The sequence below is a fragment of the Scyliorhinus canicula genome, chromosome 3 (genome assembly GCF_902713615.1).
Source record: "Scyliorhinus canicula chromosome 3, sScyCan1.1, whole genome shotgun sequence".
Classification (NCBI taxonomy): Eukaryota; Metazoa; Chordata; class Chondrichthyes; order Carcharhiniformes; family Scyliorhinidae; genus Scyliorhinus; species Scyliorhinus canicula.
The window spans coordinates 256846760-256873180 of NC_052148.1; the positions used below are offsets into that span (position 1 = coordinate 256846760).

Below are 26421 nucleotides of genomic sequence, written 5' to 3' on the forward strand. Positions count from 1 at the left end.
TGGGGAGTTGAGGTACAGATCAGCCATTATACCGAATGATGCACAAACAATTTTTGACATCTCAATGGTCTTCCCCAGAACAGGAGAAATGCAAAGGCATGGGACACCTGCCTTCTCGGGAGACATAATTAGAACTCATTCACTCATAATTCCAGTCAAGAATTCAGCAGAAAGTCCTTTACCCAGAGAGAGAGGCCAAAATGCAGAACTTACCACCAAATGGAATAATTATGTCAAATAGCACAATGAATTTAAGGGAATATTACACAAGTGCACGAGGGAGAAGCAAATAGAAGGATTTTGTTTACGGGGCTTAAATGAAGTAGAGTAGGAGGCTTATGTGGACCATAAGCACCAGGATGGGTTAGTTGGGCCGAATGGCCCATTATGGTGTTGCAAATACTATGTGATTCCATGCTCCTCTTGTTACGACAGGGGGCTCAGCTGTGATCATCAGCTTGTTTCATTAAATGGGAGGGAGAAGGGATGTCAAACAGAGGGAAGCTCCAAAGAAAATATGGAAACATCAACAGAAAGTGCAACAGAAAACATGCCATTCTGTGACGATGGAAAATGTGAGTCTGCGTGCCATGTTGTCCTTTCTGGGCACAGTAAGAAGTCTTACAACACCAGGTTAAAGTCCAACATGTTCGTTTCAAACACTAGCTTTCGGAGCACTGCTCCTTCCTCATTCACCCGAGGAAGGAGCAGTGCTCCGAAAGCTAGTGTTTGAAATAAACATGTTGGACTTTAAGCTGGTGTTGTAAGACTTCTTACCGTGCTTGCCCCAGTCCAACGCTGGCATCTCCACATCATGTCCTTTCTGGGGACTGACCGAAACCTGACAAACTAGCAAGCTGCAGTATTTCTTGATGGCAAACTCTAACATTCAAATCTTCTTCTCTCCGGTAAATGGCATTTGTAATGCATTAACACACTGTACCTCGGATCCCTCATTAACAGATTTGTTTTGTTCATCTGAATTGTACACACCAACTGCAGCATTCTCCTTTGAAGTCTTTGGACTTCCGTTAAGTTTTATTTTACACTCACCGCAGAGGCAGGAGGACTCCATATCGAATTCCGACTCCCAAACCCCAGAGTATCGTCAGACGGACGCTAATGTGCTGGAAGTTTTTGTTGGTTCTCGTTAACAGGTTCCACAAGACCAACTCTTCCGAGCTGAATCGAGTGGTCACTTCATCCTCGACAATGGCTTCAAATCCTTTCTTTGAGAAATGGATCACGTCGGACAGGTCAAAGTCTCCTTCGTGAAGAGGCCTGTTTCTATTCGAATAGCGTCTCAATTCCATCATCTCTTCTTCCAGTGACAGTTTGTCACGTTTCTCGATAATTTCTGTCAGTGAACAATAATCATACATTTACTCTAATGAAACGATAACCGGAGAGGAGCAACAGCCAAAATTAGATGTATGCACATACACTGAGGGGGGTGATAGGTGATGCAACATGGGAGGCGGTGTTGTGACTGGAGCGGGGAGGGGCAGTGGCGACAGGTGGAGGAAAGGGAAGATAAAGACACATGACAGAACCTCTCCGACACTTCTCAAATGAAAATGTGGAAAAGCACTTCCCTGAAGAGTTCTAAACACTAATTTCAACTTTCAGTGCGGCAAAGGACAGATGGTTCATAAATGAGGAGTTTACATTAGAGCATTTAAATACACAAATATAATAGATGCAGCACAGATACCAAAGCAGAATAAGTACCAATGGGAAATTATAAATTCTCTCTCTCTCTCTGATAACAAGTAGGTTTCTGAATATCCGATTCATTTTAATTAATTACTTCCAGGAGGTAAGCAATGCGACAAATTGTCTATCCCCAATGACCTGAGAAGGTGGTGGCAGTGGTGCGCCTTCCCCTGTGCACCCAGCATACGATCAGACTTTGGCCAGTGATGATGAAAGAATGGCACGACATGTCCAAGACAGGATGAGAGAAGGAAACTGATTGTTGACCGTATCATTGCCCAAGTCCTCGTATGTAGCACCTACAGCCCACCACTTCAATCCCAAAAACCCAAATATCATCACACAAATGCCTGGTCCGTGTACGTACACAAGTACATGCACACTTTCTGCCATTCTTTCACATTCATGTAAACTGGTCACTGAATAATTACACTCTCACACCAATGGAGACACTGTAATAGGCTCAGGCAGCAGAAGGTCCCAGTTGAGAGATAAGCAGGATGCAGAATTCCTGTGAACGCAGGCCTGAGGTCAGACTAGTTGTGGCAGAGCATGGGCAGTGAACCGACCAGCACAACGAAGCTCAATCTCCTGGGGTTTACCCCACCTACATGTAGAGGTCATACAGAGGTTGCCCCGAGTAGCAAATGTCCCATAATCTGATAGTGGTCTCAACTCTATTGTTCTGTCTGCCCCCCAAGGAGTGACTGCTTGGCTACTTCAGGGGCAGTTAAGCTGCGGGACTGGGGTCACATCAGGTCAGGAAGGCAGGTTTCTTTGTCTGAAGAACAGTAGTTGACCAGCTGGGTTTGTCCGATAGTTTCGCCATTACCCTTTGGTTTGTTTGCCAATTCAAATTTTCCCGCCATTGCGGGATTTGAACTCACTTCTTTGGAACTTTTTAATTTGCTCACAAGATGTGGACATCACCGGTAAGGCCAGCATTTATGCTCATCCCTAATTGCCCCGAGAGTGAGCTGCCTTCGTGAATACAACTGAGTGGCGTGCAGACACTGTTGTGGGTCTTGTCTTATATCAACCAGAAAAGGGCAACAGATTTCCTGACCCTTCCTATTAGTGAACTAGATTCCAGTTTCCAACAATCTGGTAGTTTCATGGAATTTAAATCCCCCAGTTGCCATTGTGGAATCCATGTCTGTGAACGAGTGGTCCAGGGCTCTGGATTATAAACCCAATACCATAACCATTATGTCACCATTGCCATGGGGCCTTTTCAGCAGCGAGGAGGAGAAAGAATCACCTGCAGCCACTAACCACCACTGGCAATTTACCTAAACAAAGGCTCCCCACACTCTCGGTGCTGCGCCAAACTAAACAGGGTGAGCCTGTTTTACAGCTTCTCCAAATTACCCTGATTAACAAAAGCAAGCTCTGACAGCACACACATCAATAGGCATCATGCCTGTGCAGTGTTCAAGATAAATAAAAGGGTCATATAAGAGAAGAAAAAGCTACAGTATATAGTCCCATTTTTATAACAAAGAAAACTCAATGGTGATGCCGATTAGACGCCCAGTTAACCATCAGTTGCAGGCTCCCACAACATCAAGGCAAAACCATTGCCATTCATTCTCCCACCAATTATTCAAGGCCAAACTTCAAAAGTGAGAGATGGGCAAAATAAAAGCAGCACGGTGGCGCAGTGGTTAGCACTGCTGCCTCATGGCACCGAGGACCCGGGTTCGATCCCGGCCCCGGGTCACTGTCCACGTGGAGTTTTCACATTCTTCCCATGTCTGCATGGGTTTCACCCCCACAACCCAAAGGTGTGCCTGGTAGGTGAATTGGCCACGCTAAATTGCCCCTTAATTGGGGGGAAAAAAATAATTAAGTACTATAAATTATCAAAGTACTCTCTATTTCATCTCATGTGGCCTGTATTTGGATAAATGTCAAGCACGACAGTTTTTTTCAGAAACTAACATTAATCCTCCGCTATAGCTGGGAAAACACAAATGCAGCAGAAGATCTGATCTTGTGCGCTGGTAAACAGTGACAATTGGCCAATGTGCATGCTTGCAACATGAATTTTGCAAGATTATGCAGCAAGGCTACCACCCTCATTAAATTATCATTTAAATCTCTGAACAATGTAAATTTATCTGATCACATTCTCCAATGCCGTTCAAGGTACAACTTGAAAATGCACCTGAGTAGACAATGGCAATTAATCAACAAAGAACAGTACAGCAGCGGAACAGGCCCTTCAGCCCTCCAAGCCTGTGCCGATCATGATGCCTGTCTAAAACAAAACCTCTATTCCCATCCTATTCATATATTCATCAAGGTGCCTCTTAAACGCCTCTATCATACCTGCTTCCACCACCTCCCCCGGCAACACGTCCCAGGCACTCACCACCCTCTGTGTAAAAAAAATTGCCTTGCGCATCTCCTCCAAACTTTCCCCCTTGCACTTTAAACCTATGTCCCCTAGTAACTGACTTTTCCACCCTGGGATGCTGGTACTAATAGTAAATCGCTGCCTTCAGTGATGTTGCAGTGCAAGGTGGAACAGGTGCTTCCAAAGGCACCAAGAACCACCTCCTGGGGTCTATAATTATGGGGCATAATGAGCTGCCTTCAGTGATGCTGGATTCCACAAGTGGGTTGAATGTTCGTCCAAATAGGCCAAAAGTCTCATCTGCACGTCGCTGATTTGCGTGGAACCACTCCTCACCCACCCCCAACTCAAAGGACCCAAAGCCTGAAACACAAACTCAAGAACAACATGTACATTTCAGTGTTGCCACTTGCTTTCTAAATTACACCCAGCAATATAAACGCTGCCAGTAAGGTCAGGTCAAAGCAAAATATGGCACAAGATGTGATGGTTGACTGGGCTACGTCATGTGACAAAATGTCTCTCACTTTAAAATCACAACAAATTCAGAACACTGTGATAATATTTCCCCCATAACTTCCTCCAGCTTATTCAAGGGCCTTAACGGAATTAAACTGAGCACGATAAAAGCCGGTTCCTCAAAGCTTTCTGTAGTTATCTAAAGATGAAAGTTGTGGTGTGTAATATTGTACACAATGTGGATACAATTTTTTATTATAAATTTAGAGTACCCAATTCATTTTTCCTATTAAGAGCCTAAATTGGCGCGACCAGTCCACCTACCCTGAACATCTTTGCGTTGTGGGGGCGAAACCCACGCAAACACGGGGAGAATGTGCAAACTCCACACGGACAGTGACCCAGAGCCGGGATCAAACCTAGAACCTCAGCGCCGTGAGGGTGGATACCATTTTTATGACATCAGACCCAAGATATCCCAGGTGATGCCATGTAACCTGCAATAATTTCCTGCAGCAGACTGCACGACAGTCCTTAATAATACAAGGTATCCTTAATCTATCAGCCTGAAAACCAAACACATCCAAAACTGCACTTTTTTCAAAAAGTCTCATCAACCTTTAGCACGGGAAGTCTACTTTTTTGCACTGTTTATCTTGCAGGTTTTGTGGTGGGCATATCAAAGGAAACTTATTGCATGTACCCTGTATTTATTATTCAGGATACATGTTATTTTTCCTGCCAATTTATTTAATTTAGACTGTAGTAAGCCTTGGCTTAGGCTGTTGTAATGTTGGTTCATATGTGCAGCATCTGAAAACCAAAATATTCTAAATCCGAAATGCAACTGGCCCCGAGGGTTTCATAAATTCATAAGATATAGAATCAGAATTAAGCCATTCGGCCCATCGAGTCTGCTCCGCCATTCTATCATGGCTGATACCTACAATGTTACAGGCCAAGAGCTGGATTGCAAAATCAGCCAGAGCATCTCCTCCCTGGAACACATGAGCAAGAGTAGATAATTTAGGCTCTCGAGCATAAACACCTTCAATATGATCATGGCTGATCCTATCCTGGCCTTAACTCCACTGTCCTGCCCGTTCACCATAACCCTTCAACCTACAACCTACAGTATCATTAAGAGAAGCATCTGAACAAGGATATTGAATTTTATTCCGATTTTAAAAATCTGCTGCATGGACCACTTTTCGTGCTTGTAGAACTCTCTCTCAGACAGGCAGCCCGAATGGGCTGATCAGATATTTATCTAGTATTACCATCAGCTGCTGGGAGTCTTCAAAACAGGAAAAAAAGAAGTGTTGACAAACGCGCTGGTTTTATCGTATTCTCAGCAGTCACTGTGGTCAATTCCGGTAGGATTTTGTTTCCACTGCCATCTCTAATATACAAGCCAAAAACAATAAAAATTCTCTTTCCCGCATGTAATCCTCAGGACAAGATTCCATACAAGAGGAAGTGAAACTTCCCTTCATCAGGTCAGTCTGTAACCTATCAATCAAAGGCATGCAGCAACTTTGAGAATAGCTGTTACCTCCTGGAATAATCTGACCAGTTTGCCTGGTAACACTGCCGCACAACAATTCAGGAAAAGAAAGGAGGCCAAATGCCAAACAGCTCTGAAACACCTGAATAGAATTGTAAATAATCTTCCTCAAATTCAGTTGAGGTTGCTGGTCTGAAACTGGGTTTGCATTCTCATGGGGTTTCCAAAGGTTATACCTAAAAACAGGACATTCTATATTTTGATTTGCCTCCCAACAGATGACTGCTTTGAGCGGACAAGCAAACGGTGCTGGGATCGAGGTAACGCATGGCATTTCTGATTGCTTATCCGCTCAAAGGCAAGGAAGGTCACCAAGTCAGCTAAAGACTGGAAATGACACCTAGCACAACCTGCCTTCCTCTTCTCCTGGTCAAACAATTGGCCAACTCTTACAAGGCATATATAGCTATATTGAACCACACCAAAGAGAAACAGGACACTTTCCCGACAGTGACGGGGCGGCCCAGATATTTCTGGTTATTCCAGACCTTCTTCACCTTTAGACTCTGTACAGGGGTAGCTCGTTGAGCAGTGAACAAAGTACAATTGTTTTAAAAGTACATCAAAGTGGTGGTCTCAGTCATTCCTTCAAATAATATACATTTTGTGCATGCATTATTTGAGTTACAAAACATCACCTTTCTGTGCCTTTTTGCCATTTCTAAAGAGAGGAAATAAACCTCACCATTGGAAGGAGAATAAGGGTGGCCTGGCTGTTCCTGCGCTCGTTTTTGTATTTTCCGAGTTGCCCACTGAAAGAAAGCAGACGGCACTTCAGTTAGGAGTGTCAGAATCTACGGAATGCAATTAGACATTCCCATTCCGCAGAATGCCTGGGATTTGCAACAGACGGTCGTTCCTCCCCACCATGTCCTTACATCGGCAAACCAATTAGTCATGGGGTTTCTTACACTATAGAACATAGAACATATCTCCCAGCTCTTTGCTCGGTCAATGGGGATGGGGTCTGTGAGGGTGTGTTGATGATGAGGGGTTTGCGAGCGCGTGATGTGGGGGGGGGGGGGGGGGGGGGGGGGTGCTGTTGTGCATGTTCGAGAGGATGGTGTGCGAGAGGGAGGAGTTAGGGGATTGCGAGTTAGTGTGTGTGCATGTTACAGTAACCTAGCTATTCTCCACTCTCCTTTACACAGCACTGCTTTCGAATAGCTTTTCAGAAAATCAAGAATGAGGAAATCCCAAGCACCAACTTGTGCCATATGATGATCAATTCCACTACCCCAGGGGGTTCATTCGGCTTCCTTTGTAACAAACCAGAGCAAGTTCCAGTTTAATTCTATCTGAGGCATTGCATTACCGACATTCCACTCACAAATTTACATCCCACTTTGCTGCAGCTCTCCCAACAGTATGAGGGCCTGAGAGATTTAATCATTTATCTGTTCAAGGCTGTTTCTCACTCCTAAGCTTACTCGCCGCAATGAAAGTTTAAAATAAACTGCCAAGAAGTGTCAAGGAAAAAGTCCAGCAATATTTATCAAGGTCTGTTCCCCTTTCCGAACATTTACACCACGTTAATGAGGTTAAGGAATTAAATGTAATTTTGGAATGAAGGGCAGATTAAGGGTTCACGAAGCCAAAATTATATCCAAGTGACAATTTACATCATGGAATGTTTTATAAGCAATCCGTTTTTTTATTTTGGACAGATACTCTTATGAAAACACTTCTTTACAGGTGTTTATTTCACCTAAAAACAGCTTCCAGCTTGTGCAGGTACTCATCTTTTTCCTGGAGTAAACTCACACCGGTTACTCGGAGAGAGAGCAATGCTGTCCCAACAGTGCCTGGGGCACTGAGGACAATTCTAGCCGCACCGCCCCACCCACTGAAGCCAACTAACACAACAGAGAATACTCATCAAACCTGAGCAATGAACAGCTCAGCTCCTCGCTGTACAAAGCCATCGCCGGTCAGTTTACATTTTAAATTGTTATTGGGGGTGGGGGGGGGGGGGGTGGTACTTTAAAATTGAAGCATATCCTACTTTGTTAACAAAACGCCATACATAACTGCAATGGTTACAAGAGATCGAAGGTGTTGTAACGAACAACAACTGCTAAGTAACCTCAAGCTCAAAGAGGGTCATTTTCCCAGCAGGTCCCATTTTACCCTTTTAGAAATGCCTGTCCCCAACACCTCAACATCTTCTTCCGGTATCAGACACAATCCTATTACTAAAGTCAAAAGTGTCTTCTGCTGACTTGCAATGTATCCTCAATTGAATAAAAGCCCTTACCTCAAGAGTCTTGACCAGAATCTTCATGTATAGCTCTGTTATTCCCAACGAAACTCCAAACATGGCAGGCAGCATAATGAGAGCGATCCCAAGAATCAGCCATATCGACAGCACCTTCAACAGGAGCCCCCAAAATCCCTCCATTCACTGCCACTCTCTACCCTCAGCAACCAAAGATCACCGAGTCCAGCTCTGGAGGACAAATATTAAAAAGGGAATTACAGAACGGTAATAATGAGGACACTCCTCCTGCACATAGGCGCTGACATTTAAAAAATAATTTAGAGTACCCAATTCATTTTTTCCAAGTAAGGAGCAACTTAGCATGGTCAATCCACCTAGCCTGCACATCTTTGGGTAGTGGGGGCGAAACCCACGCAAACACGGGGAGTATGTACAAACTCCACACGGACAGTGACCCGTGAGGCAGCAGTGCTACTCACTGCGCCATCGTGTTGCCTAGACATTTTAGCACCTCACTGACATTTTAAATCCCGCCCCCTCTGTATAAACTCACCCAAAACAATACCTATTTACAAACAACAACTTACATTCGTATATCACCTTAAATGTAGTGCAATATTCCAAGGAACTTCACAGGAGAATTATTAAACAACATTTGCCACCAAACCTCATAAGGAAATGATAAAACAGGTGACGCGAAGCTTGGTCAGAGTTATGTTTGAAAGAGCATTTTAAAAGGAGGAGAGCATTGCCACCCACGTTAGCACAGGCCTCAATCTCGCTGATACCTAAGAAAGACAAAGACCCAACGGAATGTGGGTCATACAGACCCATATCTCTGCTGAATGCAGACGCCAAAATACTGGCCAAAATCCTAGCCAAGAGGCTAGAAGACTGTGTACCTGAGGTGGTCACAGAGGACCAGACGGGCTTTGTCAAAGGTAGACAGCTTACCGCGAACATCAGGCGCCTGCTGAACGTGATAATGACCCCCTCCGGGGAGAGAACACAAGAGGTGATCGTCTCCCTGGACGCAGAAAAGGCCTTCGACAGAGTCGAGTGGAAATACCTCATAGAGGTACTGGAGCGGTTCGGGCTTGGAACAGGGTTCACCGCTTGGGTAAAGCTCCTGTACAACGCACCCATGGCGAGTGTACAGACCAACAATACCAACTCCCAATACTTCCAGCTGCACAGGGGCACCAGACAAGGATGCCCACTGTCCCCGCTGCTGTTCGCACTAGCAATTGAACCGCTAGCAATCGCGCTCAGGGCAGCAAAAATTGGAGGGGGATCCGAAGGGGAGGTAGAGAGCACAGAGTCTCACTCTATGCGGATGATCTGCTCCTCTATATCTCGGACCCACAAAGCAGCATGGACGGAATCATCGCGCTCCTGAAAGAGTTTGGAGCCTTCTCGGGCTACAAACTCAACATGAGCAAAAGTGAGATCTTCCCAGTACACCCGCAAGGGGGGGGGGGGGGGGGGGGGGGGGGGGCAGCACTAAAGGGGCTGCCGTTCAATCAAGCCCGACATAAATTCCGCTACCTGGGGATCCAAATAGCCCATGACTGGAAAGGGATCCACAAATGGAACCTCACCAGCCTGACGGAGGAAGTTAAAAAGGACCTGCAAAGATGGAACACACTCCCGCTCTCCCTCGCGGGGAGAGTTCAGACGATCAAAATGAACGTACTGCCCAGGTTCCTCTTCCTGTTTAGATCCATTCCGATCTACATCCCCAAGGCCTTTTTCAAAGCGCTGGACAAACTCATCATGGCGTTCGTATGGGGGGGTAAAAATGCTAGGATCCCAAAGAAGGTCTTACAAAAAACAAAAACCAGGGGAGGGCTAGCCCTCCCGAATCTACAATTCTACCACTGGGCAGCAACAGCCGAGCGAGTAAGGGGATGGATCCAGGAGCCAGAGGCTGAGTGGGTGCGTGCGGAGGAGGCCTCCTGCATGGGAACCTCCCTCCGGGCCCTCGCCACGGCAGCACTCCCATCCCCACCCAAAAAACACTCCAGCAGCCCAGTGGTGACAGCCACCCTCCAATCCTGGAACCAACTGCGGCAGCAACTTGGCCTGACCAAAATGTCGAACAGGGCTCCCATCTGCAACAACCATAGGTTCACACCAGCACTGACTGACGCCACCTTCAAAAGGTGGAGGCAGGACGGGGGGACACTGACAGTCAGGGACCTATACACGGACGACAGGATCGCAACACTGGACGAACTGACAGAGAAGTTTCAGCTAGCTGGGGGGAACGAGCTACGGTACCTGCAGCTCAAAAAACTTCCTACGAAAGGAGACAAGGACGTACCCACAACCGCCACGACAGACACTACTGGAAGACCTACTGGACGCAAGTATCCTAGAGAAAGGGAACTGTAGTGACATGTATGACCGACTGGTAGATAGGGACGACACCGTACTGGACGCAACAAGAAGGAAATGGGAGGACGACCTGGGGATGGAGATAGGGTGGGGACTCTGGAGCGAAGCACTGCATAGGGACAACTCCACCTCCACGTGCGCAAGGCTCAGCCTGACGCAACTAAAAGTGGTACATAGAGCCCACTTAACAAGAACCCGTATGAGTAGGTTCTTCCCGGAGGTGGAAGACAGATGTGAACGGTGCCAAAGAGGCCCGGCCAACCACGCCCACATGTTCTGGTCTTGCCCCAGACTCGTGGAGTACTGGACAGCCTTCTTCGAGGTTATGTCCAAAGGGGTGGGAGTGAGGGTGGAGCCATGCCCGATAGTGGCGGTCTTCGGGGTTTCAGAACAGCCAGATCTATTCCTGGGGAGGAGGGCGGACGCCCTTGCCTTTGCCTCCCTGATCGCCCGCCGTAGAATCCTGTTTGGCTGGCGGTCAGCAGCACCGCCCAGAGCTGCGGACTGGCTGTCCGACCTCTCGGAATCTCTCCAAATGGAGAAAATCAAATTTGCCATCCGAGGGTCGGACGACGGCTTCCACAGAACGTGGGAGCCATTCATGCAACTGTTCCGGGACCTATTTGTGGCCAATGTACAAGAGGAAGAATAGTCGGGGGAAGGTAGCGGGAGGGGCTACAGGTTCGGTACGGGGGTTCGATGGCTAGCTAAGGCCCAAAACCAAACTAAATAAACATGTTGGGGGGGCGGGGGGGGGGGGCGGGCGCAGTTACTACTACGAAGATGCTTACCTGTAAATATGTATGTTAATTTTTGCGTGTTTGTTTGTTGTTTTTTTTTTGTTCTTTTTCTCTCCTAACAATTTGTAATTTGTTCAATATAAAATATGAAAACTGAATAAAAACATTTATAAAAAAAAAAAAAAAGGAGGAGAGAAAGTCAAAGAGACTTTGGGAGTGAATCGCAGAGGTTAGAGGTCAGGCAGCTGAAGTACAGGGTTACCAATGGAGGAGTGAGCAAAATGGAAGGTGTGCACAAGGTAAGGTTTGGGGGAGCATAGAAGTCTCAGGAGGGTCTGAAAATGATATAGAGCACAGGAAGGAGAGCTCAACACGGAATAATGGTCAAAAGCAGGAATCATGGAATCCCTAAAATGCAGGAGGTCATTTGGCCCATCGAGTCTGCACCGACTCTCCGAAAGAGCATCCTACCAAGGTCCACTCCCTTGCAAACCCATAATCCCACGTAGCCTGGACACCAAGGGACTATTTACCATGGCTAATCCACCTAACCTGCACATCTTTGGGCTGTGGGAGGAAACCAGAGCACCCGGAGGAAACCCACGCAGACACAGGGAGAAAGTGCAAACTCCACAGAAACAGTCACCCGAGGCCGGAATTGAACCCGGGTCCCTGGCGCTGTAAGGCAGCAGTGCTAACCACTGTGCCACCATGCCACCCTTAGTGGGGAATTGGAGACTGGCGCATACCCCTCCCCTTGCCCACCATATAGAACTGAGGACCCACAGCTACGCCAACATTGTGTTACATCTCACTTGCGCACACTGTGCTAAAGTGAAAACCAGCAATACCTCTACTTCTGACCAATATGCCCACCATCACACATTGCAGGACTGGAAACCCTTCCCTTCCCGTACATATCCCAAACTCCTGCCCCGTCAGGGATGGGAACTGAAAATTTGAGATTGGAAAATCCCCAACATACCCAGGAGGGATTTTGAATAGTGGGCACCCCATGCCTGGTAAAAGTTATCCACTCTCTGGGGTGCTAGATGTTGGTAGCATTACACTGAAAATGCTGGGGCGGGCATGAAGAATGCAGACCACCAAGGTGGGGGAACAGTTGACTATTTGGGATTAGGCACCGAGCCATCTTCCCTCCTTCAGGTCACTGAAAAGATGTTAAATGAGACAATGCGCTGGCTGACCAGTAGCTGAGGGAATACCTCATCCTGCTCAGCAGCAGAGGGCCGGATAAAGGGGTGCAGGTTCCCAGCCAATGGACAGTGCAGGGGCTTCCCTCCTTACTCCTCGCCCTCTTCACTGCAGATCGGGCTCTTACACCTGCCCCTTTATCAATTGCATTCTTTAATCTTCTTTCCCCATTACATCACGTTCACTCTATAAACTTGCTCCTTTCACTCTATGTTCAATCTATGCCCATTTTACTCTTTATCCCTCATGCCAGTTTCATCCCTACTCCTGTCCCTTACCCCGGGTTCGTCAGTACTCCTGCCTGGGGGTGCCAACTGTGATCAAATGTATTCCTGGAGGTGATATCCTGTGACTTGTCCCCACACTCCAATCGTTAGTGGGATCAACACATCCATCTTTGTGACAGACACACTGCCTTCCTACACCAATTGGAAAGCACTCATTCCCCAATTGGATGATGCTAGATTGTCAGCCAAACAGTATTCCCTCCCCATTTTCAACATTTTTTTAGATCTGGTAAAGAGAAATGTTCAAAGAAAATTACTTTTGAAAGTACTTTTTTAAATATCCCTGTGATTTTGCACCAGGGTTGCACCCAGCGTCCTGGGGATTGACTGACCTTCAACTATGGAGGGTTGGCAACACAACTTCTGTTCCTTGCGCCAGGTTCGTTCTTACCCCCAGTCCCTCTGAGTCTGGCTCCGTTCCCCAGTCCCTCTCACTCCGGCTCCGCTCCCCAGTCCCTCTGACTCTGGCTCCGTTCCCCAGTCCCTCTCACTCCAGCTTCGCTCCTTGCTCCGGTCCACAGTTCACTGGGTTCCTCGCCACGCCTACCCGGAACTCCGGGCTCGGCCCCGCCCTGGTTGCAGCGGTGGGCGGGGGCTGAGGACTGGCCCCCTGCCAGCCCCGCTGTGGAGTGGGCATCGCCCCTGCGGGAGGGACAGACACTGACAGCCTTCACCAGCCTCTCTCTCTCTCTCCCTCTGCCCTGGCTCCCCTAACTTTTCTCTGCTTCGGTGTTTCTGTCTGTTTTCCCTGTCCTCACTGTCGCTTTTCACCCTCGCAGTTTTTACACATTTCATGCGTAACGCAGGACAAATGGAGCAAATCATGGACAGGTTATTGTAGTGTCTAATCAATACTCCTAATGCTGTCAAACTTGCTCTGTGTGTGTTTTGAAGGAATTTACTACATTGTTTTGGTTCCAGCAAAAACAAAAAGCATAAAATTAAACGTCCTTAATTGACTTGCTTTATTGTATTGTACTTTGATAAGCAAGAATTAATAATAATAATCTTTACTGTCACAAGTAGGCTCACATTAACACTGCAATGAAGTTACTGTGAAAAGCCCCTAGTCGACATTCCGGCATGTGTTTGGGTACGCTGAGGGAGAATTCGGAATGTCCAATTCACCCAAGCACGTCTTTTGGGATTTGTGGGGGGAAACCAGAGCACCCCAGGAGCATGAGAAAGCCGTTCGGCCCCTTTAGCATGCTCTGCCGTTCTATAAGATGATCTGGTGTGATTGTGTCCTCCATGTCTGCAACGCCCCCCCTCCCCTTCCCCTTCCCCTTAACCCTTGACTCCCTTGTTGATCAAAAATCTATCTAACTCAGCCTTGAATATGTTCAGTGATCCAGCCTTCACTGCTCTCTGGGGGTGGGGGGTCGGGGGTCGGGTGGGGGTGGGGGTGGGGGGTCGGGGGGTCGGGGTGGGGTGGGGGGTCGGGGGTGGGGGTCGGGGTGGGGGGGGTGGGGGTGGTCGGGGGGGGTGGGGGTGGGTCGGGGGTCGGGGGGGGGGGTTGGCGGGGGGGGTCGGGGGAGGGGGGGTCGGGGTGAGGGGGGTCGGGGGGGTCGGGGGTGGGTGGGGGGTGGGGTGGGGGTGGTGGGTGGGGGGGTGGGGGGTGGGTGGTTGGTGGTGGGGGGGGTGGGGGGGTGGGGATGGGGGGGTTGGTGGTGGTGGGGGGTGGGTGGGGTGGGGGGTGGGGTGGTGGGGTGGGGGGGTGGTGTGGTGGTGGGGGGTGGGTGGTGGGGTGGTGGGGGGGTGGGTGGTGGTGGGGGTGGTGGTGGGGGGTGGGTGGTGGTGGTGGGGGGTGGTGTGGTGGTGGGGGGTGGGGGGGTGGTGGTGGTGGTGGGGGGGGTGGTGGTGGGGGTGGGTGGGGGGTGGTGGGGTGGGGTGGTGGTGGTGGGTGGTGGGGGTGGTGGGGTGGTGGGGGGGTGGGGGTGGTGGGGGGGTGGGGGGTGGTGGGGGGGGGGTGGTGGGGGGGTGGGGGGGTGGTGGGGGGTGGGGGGTGGGTGGTGGTGGGGGGGGTGGGTGGTGGTGGGGGGGGGGGGTGGTGGTGGGGGGGTGGTGGTGGTGGTGGGGGGTGGTGGTGGGGGGTGGTGGTGGTGGGGGGGGTGGTGGTGGTGGTGGGGGGGTGGTGGTGGTGGGGGGTGGTGGTGGGGGGGTGGTGGTGGTGGGGGGTGGGGGGTGGTGGTGGTGGGGGGTGGGTGGTGGTGGGGGGTGGGTGGTGGTGGTGGGGGGTGGGTGGTGGTGGGGGGTTGGTGGTGGTGGTGGGGGTTGGTGGTGGTGGTGGGGGGTGGGTGGTGGTGGTGGTGGGGGGTGGGTGGTGGTGGTGGGGGTGGGTGGTGGTGGGGGGTGGGTGGTGGTGGTGGGGGGTGGGTGGTGGTGGTGGTGGGTGGTGATGGTGGTGGTGGGTGGTGGTGGTGGTGGGGGGTGGGTGGTGGTGGTGGTGGGGGTGGGTGGTGGTGGTGGGGGGTGGGTGGTGGTGGTGGGGGGTGGGTGGTGGTGGGGGGTGGGTGGTGGTGGTGGGCGGTGGTGATGGTGGTGGTGGGTGGGGTGGTGGTGGTGGGTGGGTGGTGGTGGGGGGTGGGTGGTGGTGGGGGGGTGGGGGGGGGGTGGTGGTGGGGTGGGGGTGGCGGTGGGGGGGGGGGGTGGGGGTGGTGGTGGTGGGTGGGGGGTGGTGGTAGTGGGGGTTGGGGGTGGGGGGGGGGTGGTGGGGTGGTGGTGGTGGTGGGTGGGGGGGTGGTGGTGGTGGGGGTTGGGGGTGGGGGGGTGGTGGTGGGGGGGTGGGGGTGGAGGGAGGGGGGTGAGGGTGGTGGGGGGTGAGGGGGGGTGTTGGGGGGAGGGGGTGGGGGGGAGAGAACTGAACAGACTAACAGTCCTTTGAGAGGAAACAAGAATTCTCATCATCTCCGTTTTAAATGGGAGACGCTTTGGGAGGCCTTGAAGACGGTGGCCCGAGGGGAAATTATTTCTTTCAAAGCCCACAGGAGTAGGATGAGGAGGGATGAGCAGCGGCAGTTATTGGACAAGGTAGGTGAGGTGGACAGGAGATACACGGTGGCCCCCACGAGGGAGCTATTGGCAGAGAGGAAGAGGTTGCAGGGGCAAATTGATCGGTTGACAATGGGCAGGGGGGTGGGGCAGCTGGGAGGGCTAGGGGGGTGTGCAGTATGAGTATGAGGAGAAGGCGAGTCATATGTTGACCCACCAGCTGCGGCGTCAGACAGCGTCCAGGGAAATTTTGGCAGGTGAAGGCGGCAAAGGGGGAGGTGGTGTCGGACCTGGAAAAGATCAATAAGGTGTTTAAGGCTTTCTACGAGGGGTGTACAGTAGTCCCCCGTTATACCGCGCTCCGCAATACCGCGGTTCGCGATATACGGCAGGGGGACTCATTTTAAACTCTTTTTGAAACAGCACCTTTTTTAGCCGCCATGATTAGCCGCGATGATTAGACCGATTAGCAGCGATGATTACCCGCGATGATTAGAACGATTAGCAGCGATGATTACCCGCGATGATTACTGTAGAACGATTAGCCGCGATGAGTAGCCCGATTACCCAGCCATAAAAGGGATACCTTTTCCAGTGCAGGTATCTTCGAGTTCAGTTACTGTCGTTCAAAATGTTTAAGCGCAAGTCTTACACGGTGAAGCAAAAGATACATTTGATAGACCGGCTTCGAAACGGGGAAACGAAGGCAAAATTATCCAGAGAGACTGGTGTACCAGAGTCAACCCTCCGTGGGTGGGTGAAAGATGAGCCCAATTTAAGAACATATGTTGGGACAGTTTCTCAGAGTGAAGGGCTTACCAGGAAAAAGGCAAGGAACGCTAGTGACATTAACTTGGAGAAGGCTGTGTTCACCTGGTTTGTCCAGGAACAGTCTGGTGGCACCCCCCTATCTGGACCTATCATCAGGACTCAGGCTGAGAAGTTCCATCACCAGCTCAACCCAGAGGACAGAAATTTCGTAGCCAGCAAGGGTTGGCTCCATCGGTTCCAGAAAAGACATGGGATAGGTGCAGTTACCATCAGTGGTGAACAGAGATCCGCCGACTCAGGAGCAGCAGCAGCCTTTCCCGACATCCTCAAGAACTACATGGTGCAAGAGGACCTGACCCCAGAGCAACTCTACAATGCAGATGAGTCAGGGCTCTACTGGAAGATGCTGCCTGTCAAGACCCTAGCTGTCAAGGATGATGCCCACAAGACTCTGGGGTACAAGCAAGCCAAGAACAGGCTCACCATCCTGTTTGCCAGCAATGCCACGGGAACACACAAGCTGAAGCCATTGATTGTGGGCAAATTCAAGTCTCCTAGATGCTTTCACCACATCAACATGGAGAACCTACCCATTACCTACCGGAACTCTGGCAAAGCCTGGATGACAGCTTCCTTATTTGAGGAGTGGTTCTTCAAGTTCTTCGTACCCAGTGTCAGGGACCACCTTAGTGCCCGCAACTTACCGCAGAAGGCCACACTCCTACTGGACAACTGCTCAGCCCACCCTCAGGGAGATGTTCTCAAGACCAGGGATGGGCAGATCCAAGTGCTCTATCTCCCAAAGAACACCACCAGCAAGATCCAGCCATGTAATGCTGGCATCATTCAGACCTTCAAGTCTGTATACAAAAAGGAACTGATCCTGGAAATGATAGACTCTCCTCTCACTGTCCCAGATTACCTGAAAACCATCACCATCAAGGATGCCTGTTATCTGGCAGGGAAGGCCTGGGGAGCTGTGACAGAGAAGACCATCGCCAACTGCTGGAACAAGGCCCTAGGAGCAGCACTCCCACGACCCCAACATTACCCGGATGAAGAGGACTTTGTAGGCTTTACTGAAGCAGAGATCAGGGCAGCTGAGGAGAGGCTAGAGGACCACCTGGATGAGAACCTAACACTCCAGGATTGGGTGAACAGGTGGGCAGCAGCAGAGGATGACATGGCACCCGCAGTAACATTCACAGAGGAGGAGATCATCGACCAGGTCACCCAAGAGGAGGCAGAAGAAGAAGAAGAACCCCAACGCACAGTGGCAAAGAGCCACTCGGATGCCATCACGCACCTGAAGTGGCTCATAGCATACACAGAGCAACAGGACTTCGACCCGATATACATCCTACACCTGAAGAACCTCCAAAGGCAAGCACAAGTCAAGATGAGGAAGGGGATGTGCCAGAAGAAACTCACAGACTTTTTAAAATGATTTTTAAAATATGCTTGTAAGTACAATTTTAAGTATATTATTGTATGTATATATTATTGTATATATTTTAATAAATTTAAAACTTGATTTAAGACTTGAACGGACTTTGATGTTTTTCATTTAAAACGCCCTTCCATTCAGCAATGTTCAGCACAGTCAGCGATGTTTCCTCTCGTTCATTCATTTGGATATCCGCCATCTTGGATATCCGCGGCTCGGATACAACGCGGGTGGCTGTCTTGGACCCGAACACCCGCGGTATAACGGGGGACTACTGTATAGGGCTGAGCCGGTGGGGGAGGCGGAGGATATGGGGCAGTTTCTGGATGGTTGGAGTGCCCAGAGTTGGAGGACGGGAAGAGGCAGGCATTGGAGGAGCCATTGGGGTTAAGGGAGGTGATGGAGTGCATTGACGTGTGGGTCCTACAGGTCCATTTCACTGCTAAACATGGATGTGAAAGACCTGGTGAATGTGTTAGCGTGTAGGTTGGAGGAGTCTGTCCCAGAGGTGGTTTCTGAGCACTAAACAGGTTTTGTGTGGGGAGGCAGCTCTCCAGTAACATCAGGGGATTGCTGAATGTAATTATGACTTTCAGGGGGATGGGAGCCAGAGATGATTGTGGCCATGGATGTGGAGAAGACATTAACCGGGTAGAATGGAGGGACCTGTTTGAGGTTTTGGGAAAGTTTGGGTTTGGACCGAAATTCGAGGCGTGGTTTTCGATTGTTGTTTGTGTCCCCCACAGCTAGTGTTCGAGCAAACGAGACGAGTTTGGGGTATTTTGGATTGCACAGGGGAACAAGGTAGGGGTGCCCGCTGTCACCGTTGTTGTTTGCCTTGGTGATAGAGTCCTTGTCGATGGCCCTTCGGGCATCAGCTGAGTAGTGAGGGATTGTGTGGCGGAGTGGGGAGCACCAGGTATCATTGTGTGTGGACAACATGTTGTTTGTTTGTGTTCGACCCCTTGGAAAGTATGGCAGAATTATGAGCTTTTTGGAGAGATTTGGGATATTTTCCCGCAATACGTTGAATGTAGGGAAGAGTGAGGTGTTCCTGGTGAATGCGGCGGGGCAATAGGGCAAACCGGGGGGCTACTGTTTAAGGTCGGAAGGGAGCAGTTCAGTTATCTGGGGATTCCTGTAACACATGCGTGGGCCACAGTGCATAGGTGGAACTTGATAGGGTTAGTGAAGAGGTTAAGGGGGATGTTAAAAGATGGGATACGTTGCACTTGATGTTGGCAGGGAGGGTGCAGGTGGTAAAGTTAAATGTGCTGCCATGGTTCTGGTTTGTTTTTCAGTACCTCACGACTTTGCTCCCTGAGCCATTCTCTAGAAGGTGAAGCGCTGGTCTCGGAATTGATGTGGGCGGGAAAGGTGCCGAGGGTGAGGAGGGCCTTGCTACAAAGGCAGAGGAAGGAAGAGGGGTTGGTGCTCCCGAACCTGATGCACTACCATTGGGCAGCGAACATGGCGGCGCGGGGGCGGGTGGATCAGGTTTTGAGGCGGGGTCCGATAGGGGCTCGCGTTTGAGGGCTCCGGTGACAGCCCAGTTGCCGCTGGCTCCGAGGAAGTATACGGGGAGTCCAGTGGTGGAGTCGACTATTAAGATCTGGAATCAGTTGGGGCAGCACGGTGGCACAGTGGTTAGCACTGCTGCCTCATGGCGCCGAAGTCCCAGGTTCGATCCCGGATCTGGGTCACTGTCCGTGTGGAGTTTGCACATTCTCCCCGTGTCTGCGTGGGTTTCACCCCCACAACCCAAAGATGTGCAGGCTAGGTGGATTGGCCACGCTAAATTGCCCCTTAATTAGAAAAAAATAATTGGCTAATCTGAATTTATTTAAAAAAAGATTCTATTGCATGAAGACTGTTCGGGAAGACTGTTGGAAAAAATGAATTGGGCACTCTAAAATTTTTTTTAAAGAATTGTTTTCAGCACTGGGGTGCTTATGGGTCCCCCACACCCCCAGCCTTGGGCAATATCAACTCTCACACACATAATAACAATAATCTTATTGTCACAAGTAGGCTTACATTAAACTGCAATGAAGTTACTGTGAAAAGCCCCTAGTCGCCACACTCCATTGCCTGTTCGGGTACACTGAGGGAGAATTTCAAATGTCCAAATTACCTGACAGCATGTCTTTTGGGACTTGTGGGAGGAAACCACAGCACCTGGAGAAAACCCACGCAGACACGGTGGGGTGGAGCGTGCAGATTCTGTGACCCAAGCCGGGAATTGAACCTGGGACCATGGAGCGGTGAAGCAACAGTGCTAACCATTGTGCTACCATGCCCAGGGAACTACCCCACACACCCACAAATAAGACACCACTATGGGGTCCCTGGGGGCCCCCTCTCTTTAGGCCCCCCAGCCCTCTTACAGCATCCCCCTTTCCAGGACACCCACATGTCACCTCCCCAAACGCCCAGAGGCGCCTACTTACCTGCCCTGCACACGCCAACCCTTCAAATCCCCCTCCACCTTCCTTTCATAGGCATGGCCCTCTTAGGGCCCTGACTCTTGGCAATGCCACGCTGGCAGTGTTTCTGCCAGTGTGCCCACATTCAAGGGGAGGTCCAGGGGACCACCCTGTCCTGTCCCTGTTCACCCAGGGGCCTCCGGTGGCGCAGGAAACCCCCCCCCCCCCACCCCCCAGGGTGCCATTCTGCCTGATCCATGTTCTAGTGGACCAGTACCGATCGGCACCCAGCTGCAGCCTCCCTGGAGAGGCCGGTAGATCAAGGGAGGCCACTGGATGTCGGGTAGGTAGGCCTTAAGTGGGTTTAAGACCTAATTTATCGAGCGCCGTTTGGCCTGCCCCCTTTGGACTGCTTTCCCCTTTGAGGGGGAGAGCTCACTGATGGTGATTTTTAAAAAATAATTTTAGAGTAGCCAATTCATTTTTTCCAATTAAGGGACAATTTAGTGTGGCCAATCCACCTACCCTGCACATCTTTGGGTTGTGGGGGCTAAACTCTCGCAAACGCGGGGAGAATGTGCAAACTCCACAGGGACAGTGACCCAGAGCCGGGATCGAACCTAGGACCTCGGCGCCGTGAGGCAGCAATGCTAACCACTGTGCCAACCAGACTGGTGGTGATTTAACCAGAGGGGCACACCTCAGGCGTAAGGCAGAATTGAGGAGATGGGGCCTTTGTGAATAACCACAGTCGGTACGGGAATTGAACCGCCTTGCTCTGAATCACAAACCAGCTATCTGGCCAACAGAGCTAAACCGGCCCCACGCGGTGGCACAGTGGTTAGCACTGCTGCCTCACAGCTCCAAGGTTCCGGGTTCACTTCTGACCCCGGGTGACTGCTTGGAGTTTGCACTTTCTCCCCGCGTCTGCGTGGGTTTCCTCCGGGTGCTCCGGTTTCCTCCCACAGTCCAAAAATATGCAGGTTAGGTGGATTGGCCATGCTAAATTGTCCTTTAGTGTCCAATAGGTTAGGTGGGGTTACTGGGTTACGGGGATAGGGTGGAGGCATGGGCTTAAGTAGGGTGGTGTTTCCAAGGGCCGGTGCAGACTCGATGGGCCAAGTGACCTCCTTCTGCACTGTAAATCCTATGATTCTATAACAGTAAAATGCAAACAAAGTAAATACCTGTAACACTCTAAAACATGTTCCAACTCTGACGATAGTTCATGAACCTGTAACATTCACTCCGTTCCTCTCTCCACCCTCACTGCCTGGCCAGCTGGGTATTTCTAGCATGTTCTGATTTGGTTTCAGATTTCCACCTTCTGCAACATTGTATTTGTGCAACAATAAAATACAATGTTGACTCTCTTCAGCTGAGAAAGAAAGAAGAAAAAATAGAGAGAGATTTGTACTTACACAGCACCTGTCACAATCTCAGGAAATCACATTCCAGCCAATAAAATACTTTTGAACCATAGCCACTGTTGTACAGAAGGAGATGTGTGGTGATTTTATTTCCTACTCATGCATGTGCAAAATGACCTTCCTTCCATGAGCTTCCATCCCATGTTCCCTTTGTCATAGGTCAGAAATGGGGATGTTCGCAGAATTTTTCTGTTCTATTCACAACTCTTCATAGAATGAAGTCGACTGTGCCCACGTGCAGCAGGAACTGGGAAATATCCATAATTGGGCTGTTAAGGGTTGTGTAGCAGGGGGCGGCATGTGGCTCTGTGGTTAGCACTGGGACTGCGGCGCTGAGGACCCGGGTTTGAATCCCGGCTCCGGGTCACTGTCCGTGTGGAGTTTGCACATTCTCCCCATGTCTACGTGGGTTTCATCCCCACGACCCAAAGATGTGCAGGTTAGGTGGATTGGCTAAATTGCCCCTTAATTGGAAAAAGAATTATTGGGTACTCTAAATTTTTTAATTTTTTTTAAGTGTTGGGTAGCATTCATGCACCTCATGTGCCTGGCAATGTCTGTTTTCAATAAGAGAGAATCTCAGCACCTTGCCTTGACATCCAAATCCCCTATATTCTAGAGCATACCATTCAACAGTAATATAGCTGGAGCAGTCACTTAAATACTATGGCTACAAGAGCAGGTCATGGGCTACATGTTCTATGGCGAGCGACTTGTCTCCTAACTCCCCGAAGCCTTTCCACCACCTATAAGCGAGGGTGTGATGGAATAGTCTCCTTTTTTAAAAATTCATTTACGGGACGTGGGTGTCGCTGGTTAGGCCAGCATTTATTGCCCGTCCCTTGTTGCCCTTTAGAAGATGGTGGTGAGTTGCTTTCTTGAATCTTTTTTAAATTGTAAAGAACCCATTTCACTTCTTTCCAATTAAAGGGCAATTTATCACGGCCAATCTACCTACCCTGCACATCTTTGGGGTTATGGCGGTGAGACCCATGCAGACACGGGGAGAATGCGACACAGGGCTTAAGTGGGTCGGTGCAGACACGATGGGCTGAATGGCCTTATTCTGCACTGTATGTTCTATGTTAATGTGCAAACTCCACGCGGACCGTGACCAGGGGCCGGGTTCGAACCCTGGTCCTTGGCACCATGAGTCAGCAGTGCTAACCACTGCACCACCATGTCATCCCTGAACCGCTGCAGATGTAGGTATACCCACTACTGTTAGGGAGTGAGTTCCAGGATGTTGACCCGTGACAGTGAAGGAAGGACAATATATTTCCAAGTCAGGGTGCTGAATAACTTTGAGGGGAACCTCCAGATGGTCAGGTTCTCAGGTATCTGCTGCTCTTGTCCTTCTAGATGGTAGTGCTAAGGGTTTGGAAGGTGCTGTCTAAGGAATCTTGGTGAGTTACTGCAGTGCATCTTGTAGATGGTACACACGGCTGCCACTGTTTGTCGGTGAATGTTTGTGGAAGGAGGAACAATCAATCAGCTGCTTTGTCCTGGATAGTGTGGAGCTTCTTGAGTGTTGATGGAGCTGCACTCATCCAAGCAAGTGGAGAATATTCCATTACACTCCTGACTTGTGCCTTGTAGATATGGACAGGCTTTGGAGGTCAGGAGGTGAGTTACTCGCCAGAGGATTTCCTAGCCTTTGACCTGTCCTGGTAGCCACAGTATTAATATGGCTAGTCCAGTTCAGATTCTGATCAATGGTAACCCCAGTATGTTGATTGTGGGGGATTCAATGATGATAATGGCACTGAATGTCAAGGGGCAGTGGTTAGATCCTCTCTTGTAGGAGATGGTAGTTGCCTGGCACTTGTGTGGCATGAGTGTAACTTGCAACTTGTCAGCCCAAGCCTGAATATTGTCCAAGTTTGCTGCATTTGGACATGGACTGCTTCATTATCTGAGGAATCACGAATGGTGCTGAACATTGTGCAGTCATCCACAAACATCTCCACTTCTGACTTTTTGATGGAAGGGAGGTCTTTGATGGATGAGTGTGGCTTCAAAAACACCCACAGAGCTCAATAACATTAAGGACAAGAGGGCGCATCTAATTGGTACCCATCCACCACTAGCGGACCATGGCTACAGTGTGCACCATCTGCGAGATGCACCGCAGCAACTCACCAAGATTTCTTCAACAGCACTGCCCAAACCCCAACCTTTGCCATCTAACAGAACAAGATTAACAGACACATGGAAATATAATCACCTGGAAGTTCTCATCCAACTCACACACTATCCTGTCATGATGTAGCCCACCATTCTTTCATTGTCACTGGATCAAAATGCTGCAACTCCCTACAGAAGGCATTGTGTAAGCACTTTCACCACATGGGGTTCAAAGGTTCAGAGAGGTGCCTCACCACCATCTTCTCAAAGACAAGGAAGCATGGACAATAAATGCTGGCCTTGTCAGCAATCTCGACATTCCATGAATTAATATATTGTTAAAAATGAAATCCTAGAAACAGTCTTTGGCTTGAGGAATATATTAAAGTTGAGTAATGTCATAGCAATTAAAGTAAAATGGTTGAGATATAACTGGCAATGTAAAAACAGTCAAGAGAAACAGCAATTAAATATCTCTTTCTTCCACCAAAGTCAATTTATAGTGTCCTTGTGCCTAATGTTTTTAAATGTAAATTTAGAGTACCCAATTCATTTTTTCCAATTAGGGGGCAATTTAGTGTGGCAAATTCACCTATTCTGTACATCTTTGGGTTGTGGGGGCGCAACCCACGCAGACATGGGGAGAATGTGCAAACTCCACCCGGACAGTGACCCAGAGCCGGGATTGAACCTGGGACCTCGGCACCGTGAGGCAGCAGTGCTACCACTGCGTCACCATGCTGCCCAGATATCAATCACAGATTATTCTCAAATTACTTACATTTAGGGCAGCATGGTGGCGCAGTGGCGAGCACTGCTGTCTTATGGCGCCGAGGTCCCAGGTTCAAATCTCAGCTCTGGGTCACTGTCCGTGTGGAGTTTGTACATTCTCCCTGTGTTTGTGTGGCTTTCACTTCCACAACCCAAAGATGTGCAGGGTAAGTGGTTTGACCACGCTAAATTGCCCCCTAATTGGAAAAAAAGAATTGGATACTCTACATTTTCTTAAAAAAAGACAAAAAAAAATCTGTGATTGATATCTGAGATACAGGAAGCTGGTATTTTTATTTTTTTTTTTAAATTTTATTTTTATAAATTTAGAGTACCCAATTCATAGGGGCTGGTTTAGCTCACTGAGCTAAATCGCTGGCTTTTAAAGCAGACCAAGCAGGCCAGCAGCACGGTTCGATTCCCGTACCAGCCTCCTCGGACAGGCGCCGGAATGTGGCGACTAGGGGCTTTTCACAGTAACTTCTTTGAAGCCTACTCGTGACAATAAGCCATTTTCATTTTTTCATTTCATTTTTTCCAATTAAGGGGCAATTTAGCATGGCCAATCCACCTACCCTGCACATCTTTGGGTTGTGGGGGTGAAAGCCACTCAAACACGGGGAGAATGTGCAAACTCCACACGGACAGCGACCCAGAGCCGGGATCGAACCTGGGACCTCGGCGCCGCGAGGCAGCAGGGCTGACCCACTGCTCCACCGTGCTGCCCTCTGCTGTTATTTTTAAAGTAGCGGCTTGTTTGACATTTAAACTGGGCAAAAAAAAGAGTGTGAAAAATCAGAGTGCGTGCACGTACCTTCACGAGAAAATTCAAACTGTCAATGGTGTATCACTTCATGGTAAACAAATAAAAAATTAAATACTATAACATTTCAATGCATGCAAATAAATCACAAAGCCAAACTAGTTACTGAATAAATCAAACGCTATTCACTGGAACTAAATCTCATTGTTGTTGTGAATGACAATGTTCTCTGTGTCACAAAGACTCATTGTGATGCAAAAGACAAGTGAAGTTTTCAACAGTTCCAACCATCTGTACACCTGTAATATATTTGTTAATGCGTCATGACCAGCCCCAAGTCATTTGCAATATTTCTTTATCACTTTGCAGAATTTGCTTAAATTGGCAATAATCTCTTGGCCCCGAATCACTGTCCATGTGGAGTTTGCACATTCTCACCGTCTCTGCGTGGATCTCACCCCGACAACTCAAAGATGTGCAGGGTAGGTGGATTGGTCACGCTAAATTGCCCCTTGATTAGAAAAAAAGAATTGGGTACTGTAAAAAAAATTTTTTTAATTGAGCTGGCAATAGCCTTTCCCTCCTCAAACTTTCTTTACGATCCAACTGGTCACAGTGTCGAATTTTTTCACTGTACTTCACATGGCGTGTTTGAATTTAAGACAACTTTCTCTTTTTCCTCTTATACAACATCTTCCTCCTCTTTCTCAATTATTCACATGATGGGA

General features: G+C 49.3%; 1 protein-coding gene across 5 annotated transcripts in view; it reads right to left on the minus strand.

The window, feature by feature from the left end:
- Positions 1–25842, minus strand: part of gpat3 (glycerol-3-phosphate acyltransferase 3) — an 85589-nt gene extending 59747 nt beyond the window's left edge. The window contains exons 1-5 of one of the 5 annotated variants that reach the window (XM_038792630.1): positions 25745–25842; positions 21790–21980; positions 8362–8553; positions 6790–6856; positions 1054–1357 (exon numbers count right to left, since the gene is read on the minus strand). In XM_038792630.1, coding sequence (XP_038648558.1) covers positions 1054–1357; positions 6790–6856; positions 8362–8505 — 515 coding nt within the window. In that variant the 5' untranslated portion in view covers positions 8506–8553; positions 21790–21980; positions 25745–25842. Of the gene's footprint in view, positions 1–1053; positions 1358–6789; positions 6857–8361; positions 8554–12958; positions 12978–13299; positions 13512–21789; positions 21981–25744 lie in introns of those variants that run through there. The other 4 variants (XM_038792629.1, XM_038792631.1, XM_038792632.1 and 1 more) reach the window with 4 other exon arrangements.
- Positions 25843–26421: the final 579 nt, after the last annotated feature.